The following is a 21,818-nucleotide window of genomic DNA, read 5'->3' as shown; positions in this document are numbered from 1 at the left end:
CTCACTTTCTGAAACCTGCTGACGCCCATGGCGTGAACCAAAGGATAAACTTCCCAAATGGGTGTACAGAACCACAATTTATTCTCTTATACGTTTTCACCTTCATCTGTACAGTACATGACAATAGGTTGCAGAACAAGTATCTCCGTCTTCAGCACCATCAAACCACCAACCCCCTCCCCCTCCCCCACCCCCTCTCCCAACCACCACGAACTTTAGAATCTGTAATGAAGTCAAATTGGTGCACAGAACCACAATTTAGCTCTTATTCTTTCACCGTTCATCCAGCATCTAGAAATGTCATGAGGTTGCAAAACACAATGATCATCGCAAACAGCCCATCAACCCATCACCCCCACACGCCCAACCCCCCCCCCCCCCCGCCATGTGGAACCTTGTTACACCAATGATCCCATTAGACTGACATGTATGCATACGTAGTATTATAAGTACACACCAGAAAGGCGAACAATACAAAGCAAACAATATTTCATGAGCTTTTTTATCATATTTATTATAGAGTTTTGCTTAAACACAAATCGTAACAACTATATTCCATCAATCTTGAACTTGACAATTACATAAAACTGTTAAATGTAGATGAATTTTCACATAATTAGTGTCTTTTTGTGTGTGTGTGTGTGATTCATACAAGTATAGGCACAAATTATTTTACCCTTAATTGGATTAAGTTAAGTTTTTTTTCTTATTGAAATATCATCGCAAATTTGATTTGAAAGATACAAATATAACAACGAACACGTTTGTCACTTGAAAATGTTAAATTCATGACTCAGAAAATAAACAAACCACGTGAAAGCGATACAAATTAAGTATATTCATAGATTAATACGGTATGTAATCAGATGGGTGCTATATTGTCACCGAGACGACGCTCAATTATGGTAAACACGTAGGCGGACGTGAGTAACGTATGATACAGTTATATTTGTCTGGTCACGTGTCCTCCAATCAAGTATATAGACCAATGGAAACGTATCAAATTGATCCTTTGTAAAAGCCAAGATTATTAAAGACTTACAGACCGCGTTTTAAAAGAACCGATTTAAATGTTAACATCTGCATAATTGACCAGCTTTTCAGCTAACATAAGAAACTCACACCTGGATAGTGTTTTTTGCATGCTAACTATACGTTTATGCACGCACTCTATTTAATTATTAAATTCTCAAGCATTTGGAATGAGTGGGTGAGCATCATTAATGAAATTCCAGTTGGAATGTTGACCTAAATTACGATGAAAACGCGTGAACTTGGAATGATTTAAGCCTGTAATCTCAAGTTGATATAATGTTCGTATTGCAAGCTTATAAGGTATAAATTCCAGATTTTTTTCTACAAAGATCATTACAGTGAAACGAGGCAGTGGACCGCAACCCACGCCCCCACCCATGCCCACTTCTTTGAAACCCACATTCATCATTAAACTTCTCGATCTTCAGTATAAAATGCAACACACAGTGGCATATATATATATATATATATATATATATATAGTGCATATGCCTAACACATCATTAATGATCATAATTGGCTGTCTAATTGATTCTCAGAAAGACGTTATCTTTCATGCGCTTTGTGATATAGGTTGTTTCATATAAATGAACGTACATTCACTATCACACGCTCACGTCATATTGATACGAATCGAAAACCCTGCCATCAAATGCAAAATAACAAAACGAAAAATCATTCTATTCACTCGAAAATATGGCAAAAACACTAATTTGGCAAACAAAAGTTATGTCTGCATAATAAATTACTACATTGATTCCTTTTATTCATTGGGCTTAATTTAAATCAAAAACATAAAATATGAATATGCAATTATTAGAATTTTAAAGTGAACAGAAAAATAATAACTTGGTAAAAGTTAATAGGAGAAGTGAGACGAAGAGTGGCAGTAACAACTAGATAACGTTTACACTTGAAATGTTCGTCTACGCGTTCTGCAGATAAACCCACCGACTAGAATCTTGATACCAGTCGTTTCATGTTTGCAGATCATCGAGCATAGTGTCAATACAACATACATCCGCTCCATCAACTCGGAGTTGTTTCTCATAGCTCCACATCTGTATACAGACCAAGAACGACCCTCAATTCATCCCTCTGAATCTTGCCATCTCCATTTTTATCACACGTTGATAGAATACCCTTTTTGTAAAGATCCACTGCCTTCTCCGTGATGTCGTCCTAGAATGTAAACCAAACCAGAAAAATATCGGTGCTTGGCGGAAGATGATATTTACGAGAAATGCTATACAACATTACCCTATATATATATATATATATATATATATATATATATATATATATATATATATATATATATATATATATATATATATATATATTTATATATATATAGCAGCAACTAGAAATAACGTCATATCTCCATACGTAATGGCTATGTGAGTTGCAATATCTTTCCAGGCTTAGTTAGCCCAAACTGCTCAAGCAACGTCCAAGCCAACCGAAGTCTGGATTTGTGCTACTTAACTCCAAGTTCAGCCGGATGTAAGGTGTGAAGGAAGTGGACTTAGTTATAAAGGGCAAGTTTTATAACACAACTTAAAAATAGGAAAGGTTATTCACAAAGCCATTATTGGTCCCATTACCTAATTCATGCCTGACGAGAGAGAGAGTGTGTGTGTGGGGGCGGGGGGGGGGGGGGGGTTGGGGGCGTGGAGGTACATGGCCTCGTTTTCATAACAACACATGTAACGTTATAAAAACATATTTAAGTGGCTCTTTTAAAATGTTCTGAGTCAACCTATGGGGCAAGGTAAATGATGAGCAATTTTGTTAACGGGCTCGGAATAATTTATTCTTTATCCCATATTTTATCCGGACCCCTCGTTGACACCTCTCACCCAAGTGACTGTAGCTCCAGCTCCAGCTACCCACCCCCCCCCCTCTCCGCCCATTCGTTAAGCCTGTATATAGGTTTCTTAAAGAAAGGCGTACCATATCTGGTTCCATCAAATCCTTGACAAATGCTACCAGTTCGTCACCTTCAATTGCATCTGACTTGCCCTGAGAAAAGTAAAGGAAATGTTTTCGTTTTTAACTTTTTTTTTTTAAATTGTAGATTGATCATTTTTTTCGTCAGTTATCCCATGCAGTCCACAATTGATCATACAGTTACTGCATTCCACGTAACGGCGAATTCGAACTTGCAAGTGCATTAACTGATTTGTATTCTGCATTTCATTTCGCGAAACTGGTCACACAGTTTATGTTTACATTTCTGGCTCTCATGCAGATACCGGCATCCATCGATTTCGTTTACCAGAGGTGATTTTGTCTCAGGATTTCATAGTCAGCCCAGAAATAGAAATATTGTTAGAGCAAAAAATGTTAGTGAAAGTTATTACAGCGTGGATTAACTTTGTGAAAATAAATGATGAAAAACAAAGTTGAAAATAAGAAAGACAAATTAATTGAACATAAATGAAATTTACACACATAGACGTCGAGGTCAAGATCGAAAACAGGGACATTTTCTCCCATTCTATATTTTTCTTTAGGATCCTATCTGATAATCATGGGAATTCACATATTTTTTATCCAAATATTTTACCGGGCCGGTTTTTATTTTACCCGAGCCGCGTGGCTGATTCCCTGACCCTCCCGTCCCCTCCACCCCTCACCTCCCTCCCACCACCTCATCAGGTCTAGACTTACAGATTTATGATTTTCTGTCTATATAATGATAGTTCTTTGAACTCGTGGGAGGGTTAGGGAGGGGTTAAATTTATAAAACGCTTGACGATTCTGAGAGAAATTGATACGGTTCGGAGGAAAACTGTTCGAGATATCATTTTCTAAAGTGTTTTCATTTGCATAATGACGTCACTGAACAAAATAGATTGCAGAGCAAGCAGATGTCAGTTCTCAAATACCAAAACTATAAACTTATTTATGCAAACACCTGTCATTTGTCAGCGGTTTCTCAGTATTTCAGTCGGCGAATGCGACAATTCAATAACATTTACATGCAATAATTATGCAAATTATAAGCAAAATTGTTGAATAAAAGGCACGAAGGGAGGTCAGTGAACCAAAACCCAGCACGATTATCTTCATGGACAGATAACTTAAAGGTATTACAAATCGCAAAAAAATGGTCTTTTAATATCGGTAAATACTGGTACCACGATGACGTATATATATATATATATATATATTTATATTTATTATATATATTTATATATATATACATATAATTATTTCTTTATTTACATACCTTGTCATAATATTCAAAGACCTTGTTAAAGTGCGCCAGCTTATCTTTGTACGACATATTCTGTAAAAAATAATGAGCAGAGTAAAAAATTATTTGATTAATAATAGGATGACTTTTTGCAGAATTTTAGTCTAGATATGTTATACGGTAGTTCAAAATCAAAGAATATATAGGAGGGCTGGTTATTTATCTTTACAGCTATAGGTTTTAAAAATGTTCACCTTAAAAATATACTTGAAAACTGGGGAATGTTCCTTTAATGCTTCAGAGATGACAACATCGGCTTCAGTCAGCGCAGGCCTAAAAGTTAATGTTATTAAATTCTATTATAAAATTCTAATAACTCAACCCAAACATTTTCTTTTAATTTCATATAAACAAAAGAGCCCATTTGGATCAAATTCAACACCATTTGTTCTTGACACGTTCGTAATGTATTGTGAACGTGTTATTTGACGCCATAAAATTCTCTTGTTTTCTCAATTTCAGTTTTGTCTTGCATCTGAGGAACTGGCCTAATGGTCTGTGTACTAGAAGTAATAGCCTGGTCACTTTAGTTGGCCGTCACTTGTTAATAGGATAATGTTTTAGAAAAACAAAATCTGGTCTGATTAAAGTGTGTTTTATTGGTCTTCAAAAAAATTTACTTTACAAAAAGTTTGTGCCTGTAAATATATGATTCGATTGGTTTTTTGAAAAGCACAAACCGTCGAAGAATTTTCTTTTTTCTCGGAGGTTTGTATTTTCTCGTTTCTCGTGAAGGATGATAAAATTAATCTCGCAGGTAAAATAACAACCCTCCACACATTGTTAACATAGTTGTAAATCCTACAGAAAACAATATGAATTGAATAATGACTAAACACTTTGTCGCTTTCTGCTCCAGCTTGGTAAGTATAAGGGTCATCAGTTTTTCGCCAAATATGCTAGAATTTAGAAAATGGTCACCTATACGATCAAATTTTACAGTCACTCCTATCTACAGTGAGATGTTTAAATGTCAATTCTAAGACTCCGTATTAGGTAAAAGAAAATGTAAAAGAATCAGAGCCTCAAGTAAAGTACTTTTCAGAACTACCAGCAATTTGAGCGTGTTAAAAAAATTTGATCGATACTGTTAACATTTAGCTGGTGACTGAAATGATCAGTGAAGCCTCGTCGATTTGACATTATAGATATGAAGATAAAATTTAACGACAAGGGAGAAACAGAATATAGTTAAGCAGTGCTGAACAACCATTAAGTTGTTTTACCTTGTTATATTGCTTTATTTGTTGACAAGATAACCACGTCAATAATATTATTTCCGTAATCGTAAACACGTTCGAATGAAATTTACGGAACGCCGTTCATACAAAAATACTGACTCGACATACATATCGATTTGGTAATTCCGGGTTTTGTTTCCCTCCCCAAATTAGTCTTGGAAATACACACCTAATGGAAGGGTGCGAAAAGAACAAGCTTTTCTTTTGTCTTTGGTACAAATGGCGTCCCAAAGCAATCATTTATTCAACACACTGTCATTGATTTCAACTCCCATTGAACTTTGATCGAATAATCTGAAACATTTCTCCATTGTTTTGTCTTCAATCAGGGATATACATGTATTTTTGTTTCCTTTTCACACCAAGAACATCTCCTTATATGGGACCCATCTGTCTTGTAAGGAAAGATGTTAACAAATGCACGTCAAATGATCGGCATATGCTCGCCGCTACATATGTCATGTGTTGGACATAAGCAAGTGCAGTGCAATGGCATAACTCTTGCAGGCATATTATTTGTTTGTTATACATTTTAACATTTTTAGTGTTGTTGTCTGCTGAATCTTGGCAGATAATTAGAAACTTCAATATTTCGGTAAATGACTAATACCACGATAACGTGTATAATATTAATATATAAATATAATATATATATTAATACTGTGAAACCTGTTGATATTGAGTAGTTCGCATTTTGCATTTCGCTTCTTTACCAAACCAAATATAACCATAAATGATATTATAATTTGAACAAAGTAAGCCTCCCCATACAAAAAGCGACGTTCGGCGATTAAAGACTAATTTCGTACTAAATGAGTAGATTCGATTATTTTCCTGGGACCAGTCAAGGGTACCATGCCACAACCCAAAATAATTATAATAAGGAAAAACCGTTCAAGAATGAGGATTCCTAAACATTTATTCTGTTCAAAGCTTTGACAAATATAGCACCATTTTGCATCTAAGCCGCCCTATACATAAACAAGAATTTATCTAGACCTATTGCCAGGAGGGCATCCCCTGCACGGGATGACAAAGGAAGTATCCGCACAGGGTGCCATCTATTCTAGGTATACGCCACCGTGTGCAACATATTATATATTGGTATGAACTAGTCTATTGTGCTATCGCCTTGGCTAATATTATTTCTATCAGGAATTCGCCCCGTGTTTAACACTATACACTATAAAACTAACTCGCTGCATAATGTGTGCGAGAGGTGGGCGATATAGCTTTCATATTAAAAGTTAACACTCCTGCTTGACGAGTAATCTTAACACATTTCTGGTCGTTTAAAAGCATTTGACTGATTAGGTTTGCGCACCAGGCCTACTTCGCCTCGGGATGAAACTTATAATCAATCTCTTCTATAGGTTGATTTGCCAATGGTTGGGAGTTGTTGTCAGCCGAAAGGTGGATATACTTGTCGATACAAACTTCGTTTTCTCGTAGTGAATTCCTGACAGATTATAGACAATATGTGAACTAAAGAAAAGGAAAGCTAAATTTGCTCTTCTCTGAATATTTATGTCAACGTCTCCCACGCAAAATCAATACGATTGTGATTATTGTTGTCTTTTGAAAATTTCGCAGTTGTAAAGATTTTGTCAGAGTTAGATCTTTAAAGAAGAAAAAAAAATATATATGCTGTTATTTCCCTACACTGTCAGTTATTGATCACAGGCAGCATCTGTTGTGACAGATTCGGGATAATAATCTTCTGACATTTGCAGAGCTATGCGATAAAAACTTTAAAATAAAAAAACCTTGCCCATGTGAACAAGGCGCTTTTAGTACCTATATAGGTTCTAAACCAGTCAACATTGAAGTCCCGCCTCCTCCCCATCCTCCTACGGGAAACAAAGAAATGCTGACGGTCTCCAAGACAGGGAATAACAACATATACTTCAGTCCCACCATGCATAGTTGAACCTGGAATCAGGAAATTGCCGGTTTTCTCGCCCGAGATGGCACTTTCAGTATCGAGTCTTGAGTTAAATAAGGGAAAGTTCATACGTTTACCCCCCCCCCCCCCCCTTCAGAGCTTTCAAAGACCCCATTTTAGTCACGGACCTACTGCGTACTATTTTGCTCTCAAGGATCACCAAAAGTATTCCAAGGAACCCGTAGGTGTACAAAAAGGTGAGAAAGATGGCCATACTATATACCTCACCGTTTACATATATATATATATATATATATATATATATATATATATATATATATATATTAGCATCCTGTTTGATCTCTAGAGTAAGGCAAAATATGTCACCAAAAACAGAACTAGTATTGTTCGATACAGGTGACAAACGCCTACAGTGGAATTACGACCTTCCTTACCGGTTTCGAACCTCTGGACATACATAGCCTAGTGGTTAGGGTGTCCGCGTACAGAGCGGAAGGCCCGTGGTTCGAATCCCGGTGGAGGCTGAAAGTTTTTTCACTGTTCTTGATTTTCCAACTCATTACGATTTTCATATATATATATATATATATATATATATATATATTCCAACGGGGTGGGGGTTGGGGGTTGGGTGGGGGAGAGGAGAGGAGAGGGAGGGTAATTGGACAGAATTATATATCGACTATGTGTAATATGCTTGTCAGTGACGATATACCGGGATGATGACAAACATAATGGCAAGCGTTATACCTTAATCTTTCCTTTGGCTGTCAAATTCCACCTTCCTTGGAAATTATTTCTCGGCGAATTTTTTGCGCAATTTTATCTTTCACCATTATTTTGTGATGACAAATTACGGTTTATGTTAATAAACTGTATATGGCCACGAGGATAGCATCAAATCATGCATATCGAAAATCATAGTCAACACAAATCCTAAAAGATGTTTGACATTAATGGAGAAGCGTAACTACTTGCTCGAAACAATGATCACGTTTACCTTAAACAAAGGAATATTGATTGTCAATAGCAATAAAATACCAAAATTGCTGTAAGGCTTTTACATTTGATAAGTGGTTTATTTATTTATTTATCTTTGATGGTGATGTGGGGAAGACTTTGATTTGTGTTTTTTTTTTTTGCTCTTTAGATCGGCATCCCTGATTACCGTTGTTATGCTTGCGCTCATATTTAGAAGAAAAAAAAAACAATTGAAGGTTATATGCAAAGTAAAAATAAGCATAAGTAAAAAACAAAAGGCTAGACAGATAAAATGATTTATTTTTCCCAATTCAGACAACTCAGAGGATATTGTTTTCGTAAAACGTCTCTGATTTTTTCCCGTCTCTTCTATAATTTAATTCCTCCTGTCATTTCTGAGCGTTCTCGGTTCGTAGGAATAATTTCATAGGAAACATCCACCGGGGAAATGTGACGGTAAAATGAGAAAGGAATTCAGAGATCAGTGAAAAATGGGCTTAAAGATAACCAGTCAAAACATTCCTACCTTTGCATTTATTTGAAACTGTGTCAAGAAATTATCTTCTTCTTTTAAATCAAGCAATCTAAAGAAAATAAAAGAAGAAGTTCAAACAAGTTATTATTTATGATAACGATATATTTCCAAAGAAGAAAGAAAGAAAAAGAAACCATTAATTGTCATGTATATATATGCGTATGTAATGTGTGTACGCCAGACGGCAAAGAAGTGTTGGGGAGTGAGTACATTTTGTAAGGCATTCAACCCCCCCCCCCCCCACAAGCCCTATCCAGCGTGGATTTACCAATGGACCTGTATCTCTGTTAACTCTTAATGTCACCTCGATGAGTTGCGTCTTTGTCCAAATTTAGTTCAGTTCAGATCCAGTTGCAACTAATATATACGCTTAAAGTGATCTGTGCCACATCTTCCCAAATACATCTCCCTGTGTGCACATGGATACAACCCAACGGTGTCTTTCTTACTATGAAAAGAAGTAAATATTAATTCGTGGGAGTATTACCCAAAAGTGTGAAAATCACGGAGGGAAACCCTCTGAGAATTGCAATAAAAAAATAAATAAAAAAAATCGTAATATGAGCATTTGTTGCCTAAAATATTAATTTCGAAAAAATCGTTCCCAAAATGGGGTTGAATTTTGGAAATAAGACTTCGTTTCCTTCGGTACCGCGAGTTTGTGTGGGTGGTATCAGATTTATGTTATTTACTTACGTATGTGCAAATACACTCACCGTGCCATTTCTTTAAGTCCCAACCGGCCGTCCTTGTTCTTGTCAAAGATTGTAATCTGAAAGGAAGAGAAAATAAAGAGAAATGATTTTTTTTATATATATATGAACATCGTAACCTAACAAGATATTTCAATCTTGCAAAGATTGCATGTTGTTTTACCACATGTTAACCTTTAGAGTTGCTCCAAAAGTTTAAGCCGAAATAACGGTTACTGAAACTTGATACGTCATACATGCTAGAAACATGACACTATTAGAGGTTGTTTAATCATGCATTAAACGTTACCAGCGTTTATATTGAGCTACTACGGTATCGGAGGAAGGAGGTCCTTCAGTTTGAATAATTATCTTCATAATGTTATGACAATATCTAGTTAAATAACCTTTAACAACATAAAAATCAGGCTACTCCAGAGTTATAAACTCTTCAACTAGTAAAGAAATGCTGCAAGTGATCATAAAGAAACGTGACCTTGTTTTTGAATATGACTCATAATGGACAAATAAGGAGTATTGTTTTAGGAAATATATATAATTTTCGGTCCCCTTTTGACCTTTGTCAGCAATACTGTGGAATGAAAAGTAAACTATGTAACACAATTAAAGTATACGCTATAGATAAGTGTAAGTGGAATTGATGGAAATAGAACCATATAATGTGTGTATATGTGTGTGTGTATTGCATGTATATATATATATATATATATATATATATATATATATATATATATATATATAAATACACGACGATATGTTGCAGGGTAGTGATTTAAATTATTTAGTTGAGTTGATCTCAAAATGACGTCACAATCGCATTTGGAGATCAACGCCAACGAACAAACGAACCAACCAACGAACGAACGGACATATTAATGAAAAGGAAAGATAAATTAATTGTTCTCAATAGAAAGTGATGACATCGATTTTATCACCGTTAAGGGAAAACCCTTGCTGTGGAGGGGGAAAAAACGCTTTTTTTTTAAACTTTTATTTCAGGACTATATATTTATCCGGCGCTTGTGTAATTAGTTGGAAACAATTTTGATACATTGCTTCCTTATCGTGAACGAAATAGATCCGTATATATATATATATATATATATATATATATATATATATATATATATATATATATATGTATATATATATATATATATATATATATATATATAGTCTACATGCACTTACCAATCCATTGCAGTAGTCTTGTAGCTTTTGATCGGGAATGTTGCTTGATCCTTTCTTTGCTAGGAGATCGCTAATGAAATCCTGTCGATGTAAGGAAAGTAAATCACTGAAATTTTATCGATTATAACGTTAGCGATGTATGATGTTGTCATGCAGTAGTTAGGCTTACGAATATTTTACCCCTCCCTCGTTGATATTGTTCTAACCCCAGGGGAACATCAAGTGTGGTAAGCCGAGTTGTAATGTATATCATCACATGATTACAGACCCAACCATCAAACCCCCTCACCCCCCCCCCCAAAAAAAAAGAAACATACACATCATAAACACTATTTACACTTATATCATACAAGACAAAATTTTCAGTGAGTTACTTTAATAGATTAAATATTATCGTCAGAGTTCCGACATTTAGCAAGAGCCTTTCATATTATAAACACTACCAAAAGTCTACATCATTTAATTTTTTTTCTTTCGCTTTTAAATACCAAGGTCTGTGATTGAATAGCATGCCCTCAAAAATTTAGCGAATTGTCATAGCTTGAAGGTATTTTATTTACAGGCTCAGGATTTATACTGGCGTCAAAGATTAACTCTAAGCCAAAAAATCTCCTTGACGAATAATTTTTAAGCTCCTTCATTTCAACCTGCTTCTTTATTTTAATTCTCGACTGCCCGCTAGTGACGATGACTTAACCACTTAACTATACTCCAAGCAATTTACCTTCTTATACTTGACCGAAGCTTTTAAGTGCTTTGAGACTTAAGACAAATTCTCGTAGCAAAATACAGCATGGCGTGTCTATATACATTTTAAAACAAGTTTTCTGCAAAATGTTGACATATTTTCAAACTGGTGACAGAAACATCTAAGAATTTGCTGTTTAAAAGATGTAATTGCGTGGGCGAAATGAGTCGCTGATTTTTAATAAGAGAGAGAGATAGAGATAAAAGTACATATCTTCATCAAAATGGGTGGCGATGACGATAAGAGCCTTGTCCATATTGTGACATTCAAAGCGTAATGTTGGCCTCCCTTCATAAACACGGAACTCATGGTTACAGCGAGGAAAGCATTGATTTTTCGTAAAAGGTAAAAACTTGAGGCATATGTGGGTCATGCGTGGTACAGTTGAACTGCGTTACATACAAGGATTGCGTAGAATAAATTACACACCTATAGATAGGCCTAAGACCAAAACAAAACTAGAGAGAGATAGAAGGTGATTTTGAAGTGTGCTCCTATGCAGAAATTTCAAGCCAGTTGGGACAATTTCCTAATGCTAATATACCACTCTAAGCTGTCCGCCTATATCATGCTTCAAAGCTGGTACTGGCAGTACAAACAGTTCCAAACCTTTATCAGATAGAAACATGATATTCATATTGCTCCTGCTGACACTACGAGTGCTCTGAAGCGGGACATGATAGTACAGTATAGAATAATGTGTGGGTGGAAAGTTCCCACGAAAACTGAGGCACACCGAAATGAAAGACAAATTTTTCGACATAGAATCAAAGTTACCTTAAGTTCGCCTTTGCCAATATATCCACTGCGGTCTGTGTCGTATTTTCTCCAGAGCTGTTAGAATTAATGAGAGAGAATGATCATACAAATCATTAAATACAAAATAGAAAAATACTCAATAAATAGAGATACATACACACGCTAACAGCTCCACATTGCTTCCGCTGTAAATATATTGCAGGCATACTGCATAGTCATAATAGGTCATATTGTAACTGAAAGTGCTGTAGACAGAGGTGCCGGGGTTGGGGAGGGGTAGCGGGAGGTTGAGTGAGAGGGGAAAATGCCCTTCCGTTGAAATATTTCAGTGACAAAACGGGGAAGGCAAACAAGAGGAAATAATCTTGATATATATGATACTGGGTATAGACTGCTGTTTTTTTATAGACTTCTATCCAAATGTGGAAGTTAGTTTCGTTTTCCCGTCACACCACGAAGGCTGACTACGCGCCTGACTGCTGACTGCAGTGCATCAATGTATGCCATCAAGACCCCTTAAATCCCACTGAAAGTACGAGGCTTTTAAACATAATTACCAACCTTGCCGTATTTTTGTATTTCAAATTTCCCCATTTTGTAAACGAGAAATGACTAATTCATGTATCATACGTTACCGTATACCCGAACGAGTACGTAATATAGCTTAATGATTTACACATCCAGTGGCTAATGAGCAGAGTGTTTGTGTGAGTATAATGTTAGTTATGAAACACAGATTCACTAGCTTGTATTTAAATACATTGATATGACCTAAATATATCCATGTTTTCATCGACAGGAATTTGTCGGAACAGTGATTGTTGATTTTTGCTACTGTTATAGTTTAGTGACTACTGTTACATTATGTTTAAAAAAATTGTCACCCGTTTTCAGTAATTCCATTCATTTTCTAGAATTGTGATAACACATTCTCCTAAATATTCTCTACAAACGTTGTCTAATCTCTACGACAGGTTGACAGAAGTATGTTACATTAATGAGAATCCTTTGCACATTGCAGGTAATGTCGACAACGGGTGTAGTATTTACATATATAAGGCCTGAATGGCGTTCCATAAAGCCCACCCTAAGAACCTACCAGTACCTGGGGCGAACCATATGAACCACTCGTCCATAATACTCGGTGATCATGAATGAGCCTGTACAAATGTACACGGAGCTGTCTATAGTATGGATTTCATCCAGGCTATTTATATCACCTCATGTATAGTTTAATTTCTTCTTTTTTGATTCTTTCCCAGACGACGACGGAACAAAGAATATATGGCGAGATATGGTATATATATATATATATATATATATATATATATATATATATATATATATATATACCATATCTCTCTCACTATATATATATATATATATATATATATATATATATATATATATATATATATATATATATATATATATATATATATATATATATATATATATATATATATATATATATATATATATATATATATATATATATATATATATATATATATATATATATATATATATATATAGGCCTATATTTAAAACTGCTACTCTGCATGTATAGGCTGTTTCCAGAGAGAATGAGAGTGAGAGAGAGATAGGGACATTTACTTCACTATAAATATAACCAAAGCACGGTTTAAGACATTAGAGTTAAACTACTCCCATCACAAAATCTTGTAATTGATCACATCGGTCGTCTTATGAATCTGAAAAGCTGTCTCCCGTGACCATCGTTCACCTTCCTTGGTCATCAAATTGTTGGTAAAAGAATCTTTGATTCTATCCTGACAAGCCTCTTTCTACCTGACTTCACGCCTTACGAGTATGGGAGGACATGAAACATGATCAAATTCCAATATATGCTCGTAATATAGTGTATATAAATTAAAAATTGTCACTTCAGACAGAGTGGATATATTTCAGTCCGACGTAAATATTCTCTCTTTGCGTGCTTCATATTGATCTTGCCAAGAAAAGGGGGTGACATACTGTAGAATTTCAAACATTTTTTTTTACAAAAAATATGTTACTTTCTTTGGCAACCAAATTCTTGAATTTAGTAGGCACATAATTGGATCACGACTATAGCTGAATATAAGACACTGTTATAATTGGCAAGATATCATCATTAAATATTTTATCAAAATAATGTGTTCTCTGTATAAGATACGTTTTAATATCAATATAAACGAGAGATGTTTAGCTCATCTTTTAATAGGTGTTTTAAGCTATTTGGCCAGGGGCGTCGAGAGTTAGACGGGGCCCATGGGACAGTTACGCGTCACCAATACCCCTTTTAGGTACTTTAACGAGCGTACAAAAACTTTTCTTGCAGAAGGGGAGGAAGCGCTGACTTGAATTTTTTTAATAAATGTATTCCTTTTCCCGTATTCCTTGTGTACCCTATATTACCCCGGGCCCCAGGAGCTGAACCCTCTCAACGACCGCCTTTGGTAACGCCTATTTTAACAGAGTTCAACAGAGTTCAATCAACTATCGCTATTGGACACTGATCAATAAATGTCTTTTATTGAACCTTATTTTTGTCTGTCTCTTTCAGCTGTTTATAAGCAGTCACAAGTCATGCGGTATTTTCAATATATCGAGACTGTGCGGTGTTGATGGCAGCTTCAACAGTTAGGTGTTTTGATTGCAATCAGCGTATTAGTTTACTTTTGACAGAAATAAATTTAGCAGATTACAAATGATCTACATATCTTCTGTTGGGTCATGGACTTTAAACCGAAGTATTGTTACCGTGAACGATGTAAGACATTGCAATGATGTATGTTACTTTTCCAACAACGGCATGCATGATTAAGAATTTAAAATCTAAAATCTAAAACCTAAATATATATATATATATATATATATATATATATATATATATATATATATATATATATATATATATATATATATATATATATATATATATATATATATATATATACATGTAATCTTTCCTATAATGATATACCGTATACTAACAATACTGATATATACATACAATGGCATCAGACTATACATACAGAGGGACGGTATTGTTTTATTTCAAAGGAACATATTTAAGACAAGGATATTGTGCTATTTATCAAGTCATGAATATTCATGAATCACGCATTTATACAGCCTCGTATAGTATTAACACCTGTCTTGTAAAAGTACATTATTGATAACACTTCACAATTGTAATGACATGTCATTAGATTGTACACTAATTAGTCTCTACGTCGTTGAAAATGTAAAACAGGGAAATGTAAAACATTTAGGTGTTGCCTGCGTGACAACATGATCCAACAGTCCATGTTGAAGACATCGACTAAAAGGTACACTTTGGGAAATTGTAACGTTCACGCGGTCTTTGCGTTTAGGTGGGTGTGCTTTTACTTTCAACATCACTCAAACAATTTCTGAAAAGGTGTTGTTCGCAAATGTCTTGGTAGAAGCAAAAAACAGAACATCGCGACAATATCAACTACATGTATCATTAACGTGTCCTTATAACATTTTAAATGAAAACAAAACGAGAGAGTGATAAGGGGACCTTCCTTTAAATTCCAATCATCTGAAAGAAATTGCGTGAGACGATTATATGTCTTCAGTGAGCAAATGTATGGTGCCTCACTATAGCCATGGAGTCATGTATGGTTCATGTATGGTTCGTGCATGGTTCGTGTATGGTTCGTGTATGGTTCATGTATGGTTCATGTATGGTTCGTGCATGGTTCGTGTATGGTTCGTGTATGGTTCATGTATGGTTCATGTATGGTTCGTGTATGGTTCGTGTATGGTTCATGTATGGTTCATGTATGGTTCGTGTATGGTTCGTGTATGGTTCGTGTATGGTTCATGTATGGTTCGTGTATGGTTCGTGTATGGTTCGTGTATGGTTCATGTATGGTTCATGTATGGTTCATGCATCGTTCATGTATGGTTCATGTATGGTTCGTGAATGGTTCAGGTATGGGTTCTTACGATAGTCCTAGAGGTACACTAATGTAAATCTAACTTATATGTATAACAGCAATGTGTTATTCATTATCTTGTTGTTTTGGCCGAGTTAGCGGAATACCTACCGTATAGGTAAAGGCTTTACGCATTCATGAGCAAATGCCGTACACATTTTACTTAATTTTTTTGAGAGGTATAGAGGTTTACGGCCCGGGGCAAGGAGAAGAGATGGTTGCCCCCCCCCCCCACCTTCTTTAACCTCACACTATAAAGCTTCAAGTGATTTTGCTTTTAATCCTAAATATAAGCCTAAATTTCTAGTCTAAATATGCCTCAGACATCAATAAAATTTCAATTTTTTACAGTATGATTGCTATAAGAAATAACAGTACAACGTGTGTAACTGAAAACAGCGTAGGCCTACATAATTAATAGTATACACACTGCGTACATGTAGTGCATGATAGCTGCCAAAGTATTCTATAGGCCCAGAGCCAGGATTTCTGAATAGTAAGTTGACTATATATCTTCGATGTTAATATCGTGAAGCTACCGCCTAATTACTGCTATGAATCATAGCAAATAATATAACAGATTTTATATGGCTTTCATATATACTCGTATTTATATACTTAATATACTATATATATATATATATATATATATATATATATATATATATATACTATAGTTTCGTACGATACCGTACCTGTACCAAAGCAAAACTATACACTGGCAGAATTGGGAAAAGGTGGGGGTGGGGGTGAAGGGGTGGGGATGAAAGGGGTGGGGGATTAGGGGTTGGGTGAAAGGCCTGTTATTCTGCATACTTGTTATATTTCCCTTCTCTCACCTCCATCAGATCCACACTAGACTCCAGCTTCTCCTTTCTTCTAAAGAGCAAAATAAAGTTCTCGTCAGTCGGAAGTATATTTGCCAGCTGTGTAGAAGGAGAAGGCAATTTTTAAAGGTTACGTAATAACTCTCTCAGACTTAAATAGAATGAATGTTCAGCCGAAGTAAAATTGATTTAATGTACAAAGAAAAAGGTCCACTTATCAGGTACTGTCATTATGATGTGATATTAATAACTATATATAAAACTGCTTTTCCACTTGGTAAAGGTTAAATTGGTACCTTTTGGTATACTATAGACGTTTCATAACAATATTGTTTATTATAGAATGACCGGTCAAACCAGGCTTTATTTCAAATGAAAAAGGAAAAAGAAGGGAAAAAAAAGTATAACATTTGGAAAGCTTTCTGTCTCTCTGTTGGCACGTGACTAACAAGCATAAATCTCAGGGGAAGGAAATGTGTGAAAGTTTGTTTAGCTGTAGGCAAAAGACGTGAGAGACAAATCGGACCCGGTGGAAAGCGTCGACGTCACCGAGCTTCCTCCTACATGCATTGATTTAGGATGAACATTAACTACAACATTAAGTACATTAATGTTCATGGCACGTTTTCATGGGGCCACTCGGCCGGACCAGATGGCCAAAGAAATAAGAATAAAAGAGGCTGTCTTTAAACTTCTTTTTTTTTAAATCTATGTTTTGACAACTTAAAAAACGAAATGCAACTTTTTAATCGAAATTGAGATTGAAATTATGTAAATCAATATTTCAGACTACAAAATATTACCCTTTCATAATCAAACACAGTAAATTGCAAATAATTAAAAAAAAATACATGATTTAAATTTTGATTTCATTTTAGTTCAATACAATTCATACATTTTTTTTTTATAGTTTTGCCAGTGCTAACCTGCGGCCTATAATGTTTTATGCAGGTTCCATACAGTTCTTAAACATCATTAAGGATTTTTATATATATATATATATTTATAGATATCGTCATGAAATATTCCAATATTTTATATATACAAGTCCTTTTTTTATCCCACTAATATCTATCAGCTCTGATGAAAATCATTTTTAGAATGATTATTTTGTGTCAACTTCAGCATATATTTTTCCTTGTAAATGATTAATGTGTCTCTCATTACTCGTGATATTCTTTTGCTTTAATTTTCTATTCATAAAGTACATTGAAAAGTTCAAATTTTTGTTCGTTCAACCAAAAGACACCCCCCCCCAATTTTTTATATATATATATATATATATATATATATATATATATATATAGAAAAATCAGTCATATAAGAGTTAATATTCTAATTATATCTGATTAATAGAGGAATAGAGTTTAAGTTGATTTTCCTTTTTCTTCCGTCGATCGACAGACTGCGTAATGTAATAGATATCACCCAGGGGGGAAATTCAATCTAACGAATCGGTTGACGACTTTTAAAATTGTTATAATGGCACTGACGGACCAGTCAAAACACAGACGTGTCGTGTATGCTTCTAAAATAATGAAACTGAGACCAAAGAACGATGCAAAAATCTCTGTCGAAAAGTAATTTTTTTCCCTTCAACGGATGATTCGCATCAGTCAAAGTCATTGGAACACACATCGGTACACTGGTTAGTATCTTAATGGTACAGGGGAAGAAGCTGAGGCCACTTCCCCTACCCCCACGCCCCACGCCCCCGCCCCCCGCCCCGCGCCCCCACGCCCCACGCCCCTACCCCCAACCCTGAGACCCCCTCTCACATTTTCAACTAGGGATGCAGTTGATGGTTTGATCTGAAAAGGCAAACTCATCATTGAAAGTTTAACTTTATACAGTTTAATATATATTTGGAGATAAAATGGCCACAATTTTTTAATGTCTCATCAAGGACTGGCATAATTGTACATTATAACAACTGTAGAACCCACACTATTGCCAGTGGCGTAGCTAGGATTTTTTGAGTGGGGGGGCCATGGGGGGGCTGTTCTTTCTAGTGGGGGGGGCCGGAGGTTACTATCTAAGCGGAGCGCCACCATGGTTGGCGCGGAGCGTACAGAGAAAATTTGAGATTTCAGCACCCCCCAGATCGCAGGAGATGGCACCTGTGAGGCAAAATAGCAACCAAAAAGATGTGCAACTTTGGTGACAGAAATGCAAAAAAAAATTTTTCTCTTTCATGCTGACTGGCCTTGCCAACTCAACCAGACTTTTAACTTGAGGGAAGTTGGCATCATTTGCAGGAATTTCAGAATTCCCAATATTTTATATCTCTACCAGTGGTGGAAAATCCTGTTTCGACAGTTTCGTGGCCATAAAAAAGTTGTTTTGTGGAATATTCAATGACATATATTCATTTGACTCGAGGCAATATATGAATACCTGCAGGGGGCGGCGATCTGTTTCAAATATTGGGGGGGGGGGACATCTGCTTGGATGCAGGCGAATTACTGTCAAAGCGGAGCGCCACCATTGGTTGGCGCGCAGCGTACAAGAAAATTTCTGGTTTTGATAGCCCCCCAGATGACCGGAAATGGCACTTCTCGGGCTTGAAAATGACCAACCAGATGTACACTTTTGCCTGAGAACCAAGTTTTTCCTAATAGTTTTTTTTTTCATTCATAACCTTTTGTCAAGATTGTCACCAGTCACACATCATGTTCGACCTCATTGCATTTGTAGGTAATTCTACGTAACGCCCCACAATACCCGTCAGCCCCACTTTTCAAGGTTTTAAGCCCATTATTTGTTCAGAATTTGAATAATAAATTCACTTCAAAACATACCCATAATGTTGCACTAAATTTCATCTATGGACAACCAATATAGAAAACCCCCCTCAACCACTAACAGACCGGTCAAAATTGCACGAGTATAGAGGGAAGTATACTATGATGAAGAATGTTGGTCAAGGAATTTTCGAAATTTCAGACACAGTTAAATTATTGGTGTACAAATATTAAAACCTCTTATAACGGCTACTATAAAACTTCGATATCATAGAAAATACCAAAAAAATATGCTCGAGGGGGAGGGCGGTCTCCACCCCTTCACCCCCCCCCCCTCCCTTGGCTACGCACCTGCGGTTAGAAATCTTGTAGGAAACAGGCCAAATGGAAACCCAGTGAACCCATATCGATGTGGATCCTATGTATGATTGTACGTACTTACACTCATACACAAGATGCAAACCAACTTTCATTACGGATGCGGTCCGTCTAGCTATTCATTTCGAGAAAAAAAAGTAAAAACTACTTTCGGTCATATATAGTAACAAATTGTGACACGGTTAGACAGGCGCTTTGCGAGGAATTTGCCAAGGGAGGGGCAAAGCTTGTACCCAGACTTTCTAAGCGTAGCGCCACCATAAGTTGGCGCGAAGCGCAAAAGAAAATTTTGGCCGAAAATGTCTCCCAGATCGCTGGAAATGGCACTTCCCAGGCCTTGTAAGTTGCATCTAAGCATTTTCTATTTTGAAATTACTAGCGATATCATAAAAAAATACAAAACATGCTTAAAAAAAAACTATGCCACCAAATATTGGGGGGATATAAGATACTATATCCCCCCACCTAAGATATTGGGGGGACATGTCCCCCCGTCCCCCCCCCCCCCCCCCCATGATCGCCGCCCATGAATACCTGATACCTCGGCTCAGTACAAACGGAGCCAATCTTTTGATAGATTGTTGCGCTAGGTGGAAGCACTGAACATATTTTCAGCAGATATCGCTATCACGCAGCACAACAAGGTTCGTGGTGTATGGTCGCAATCGTCGCATCGACCATTGCCATGCCATGCTGTGTGACCATTCTCATGATTTCTACAGATATTGTATTATTCTTATTCTGCCAGATGCAGACGAGAAAATTGTGTAACTCTATTTCCCAAATTATTGAACAAAAAGTATTAGCGAATCGCACTGATGAGTGTTTTTTTTTTACCCCATTCCCAGTGGGGGGGCCAGTGGGGGGGCCAGCCGATTTCATGGGGGGCCTCGGCCCCCCCAGGCCCCCCCGTAGCTACGCCACTGACTATTGCACATTTAATACACATTTTACACGTCTTTATGGGGCTTATTAGAAACACAGAATTCTTATATTAATACGTTTGAAAATGGCAAATAAACAGCTCTGCATGTTTGGACAGAAGGTTATTCGTTATTTTGAAGAGCGATTCATTTAAATTTAAATGAGTAACTATATATGACAAAAACATGTCGGCGAAACGTTCGAACCAACAATCACGGTCATTGCTATAAACTCATACACTGGTCTGCTTGTCACTTTGAGCGTATAGGCTATAGAAAAGATTTGTTAGAGTAAACATGTCGGTATAAATGTTAACGTGAATTTGTGGCTTATATACGTGTTCTTCATTTCATTCGATTCCGAAATTCCTATACCCCCCCCCATTAGATCTAGACAGTGCGTATGTTATAAATGGCTCTGAAAGTCTGAATCAAAATCTATCCATTTCCACACAAAATTGTGTATATGCATCAACGCACAACTAAGTGCATGCCTTATTTATGCAGCTGTACATATATATACATATAACCACACCAAAAACGTTACAACAGGCAAGCGTACACAAGCTTGTTTGAATCATCTGAAGCAGCGGAA

At 36.2% G+C, this 21,818-nt stretch overlaps 1 protein-coding gene across 2 annotated transcripts in view; it reads right to left on the bottom strand.

Annotated features, from left to right (window-relative positions):
• Positions 1-620: 620 nt before the first annotated feature.
• The window catches only part of LOC139965585 (secretagogin-like), a 113,349-nt gene continuing 92,151 nt past the window's right edge, over positions 621-21,818 (bottom strand). For both annotated transcript variants that reach the window (XM_071968111.1, XM_071968112.1), the window contains exons 5-12: positions 17,191-17,277; positions 12,393-12,449; positions 10,868-10,948; positions 9,680-9,735; positions 8,955-9,012; positions 4,274-4,333; positions 2,992-3,060; positions 621-2,217 (exon numbers count right to left, since the gene is read on the bottom strand). In XM_071968111.1, coding sequence (XP_071824212.1) covers positions 2,083-2,217; positions 2,992-3,060; positions 4,274-4,333; positions 8,955-9,012; positions 9,680-9,735; positions 10,868-10,948; positions 12,393-12,449; positions 17,191-17,277 — 603 coding nt within the window. In that variant the 3' untranslated portion in view covers positions 621-2,082. The remainder of the gene's footprint in view (positions 2,218-2,991; positions 3,061-4,273; positions 4,334-8,954; positions 9,013-9,679; positions 9,736-10,867; positions 10,949-12,392; positions 12,450-17,190; positions 17,278-21,818) is intronic.

Source organism: Apostichopus japonicus, chromosome 3, assembly GCF_037975245.1.
Source record: "Apostichopus japonicus isolate 1M-3 chromosome 3, ASM3797524v1, whole genome shotgun sequence".
In the NCBI taxonomy this organism is placed as follows: domain Eukaryota; kingdom Metazoa; phylum Echinodermata; class Holothuroidea; order Aspidochirotida; family Stichopodidae; genus Apostichopus; species Apostichopus japonicus.
This window is presented reverse-complemented; position numbering and strand designations above follow the sequence as displayed.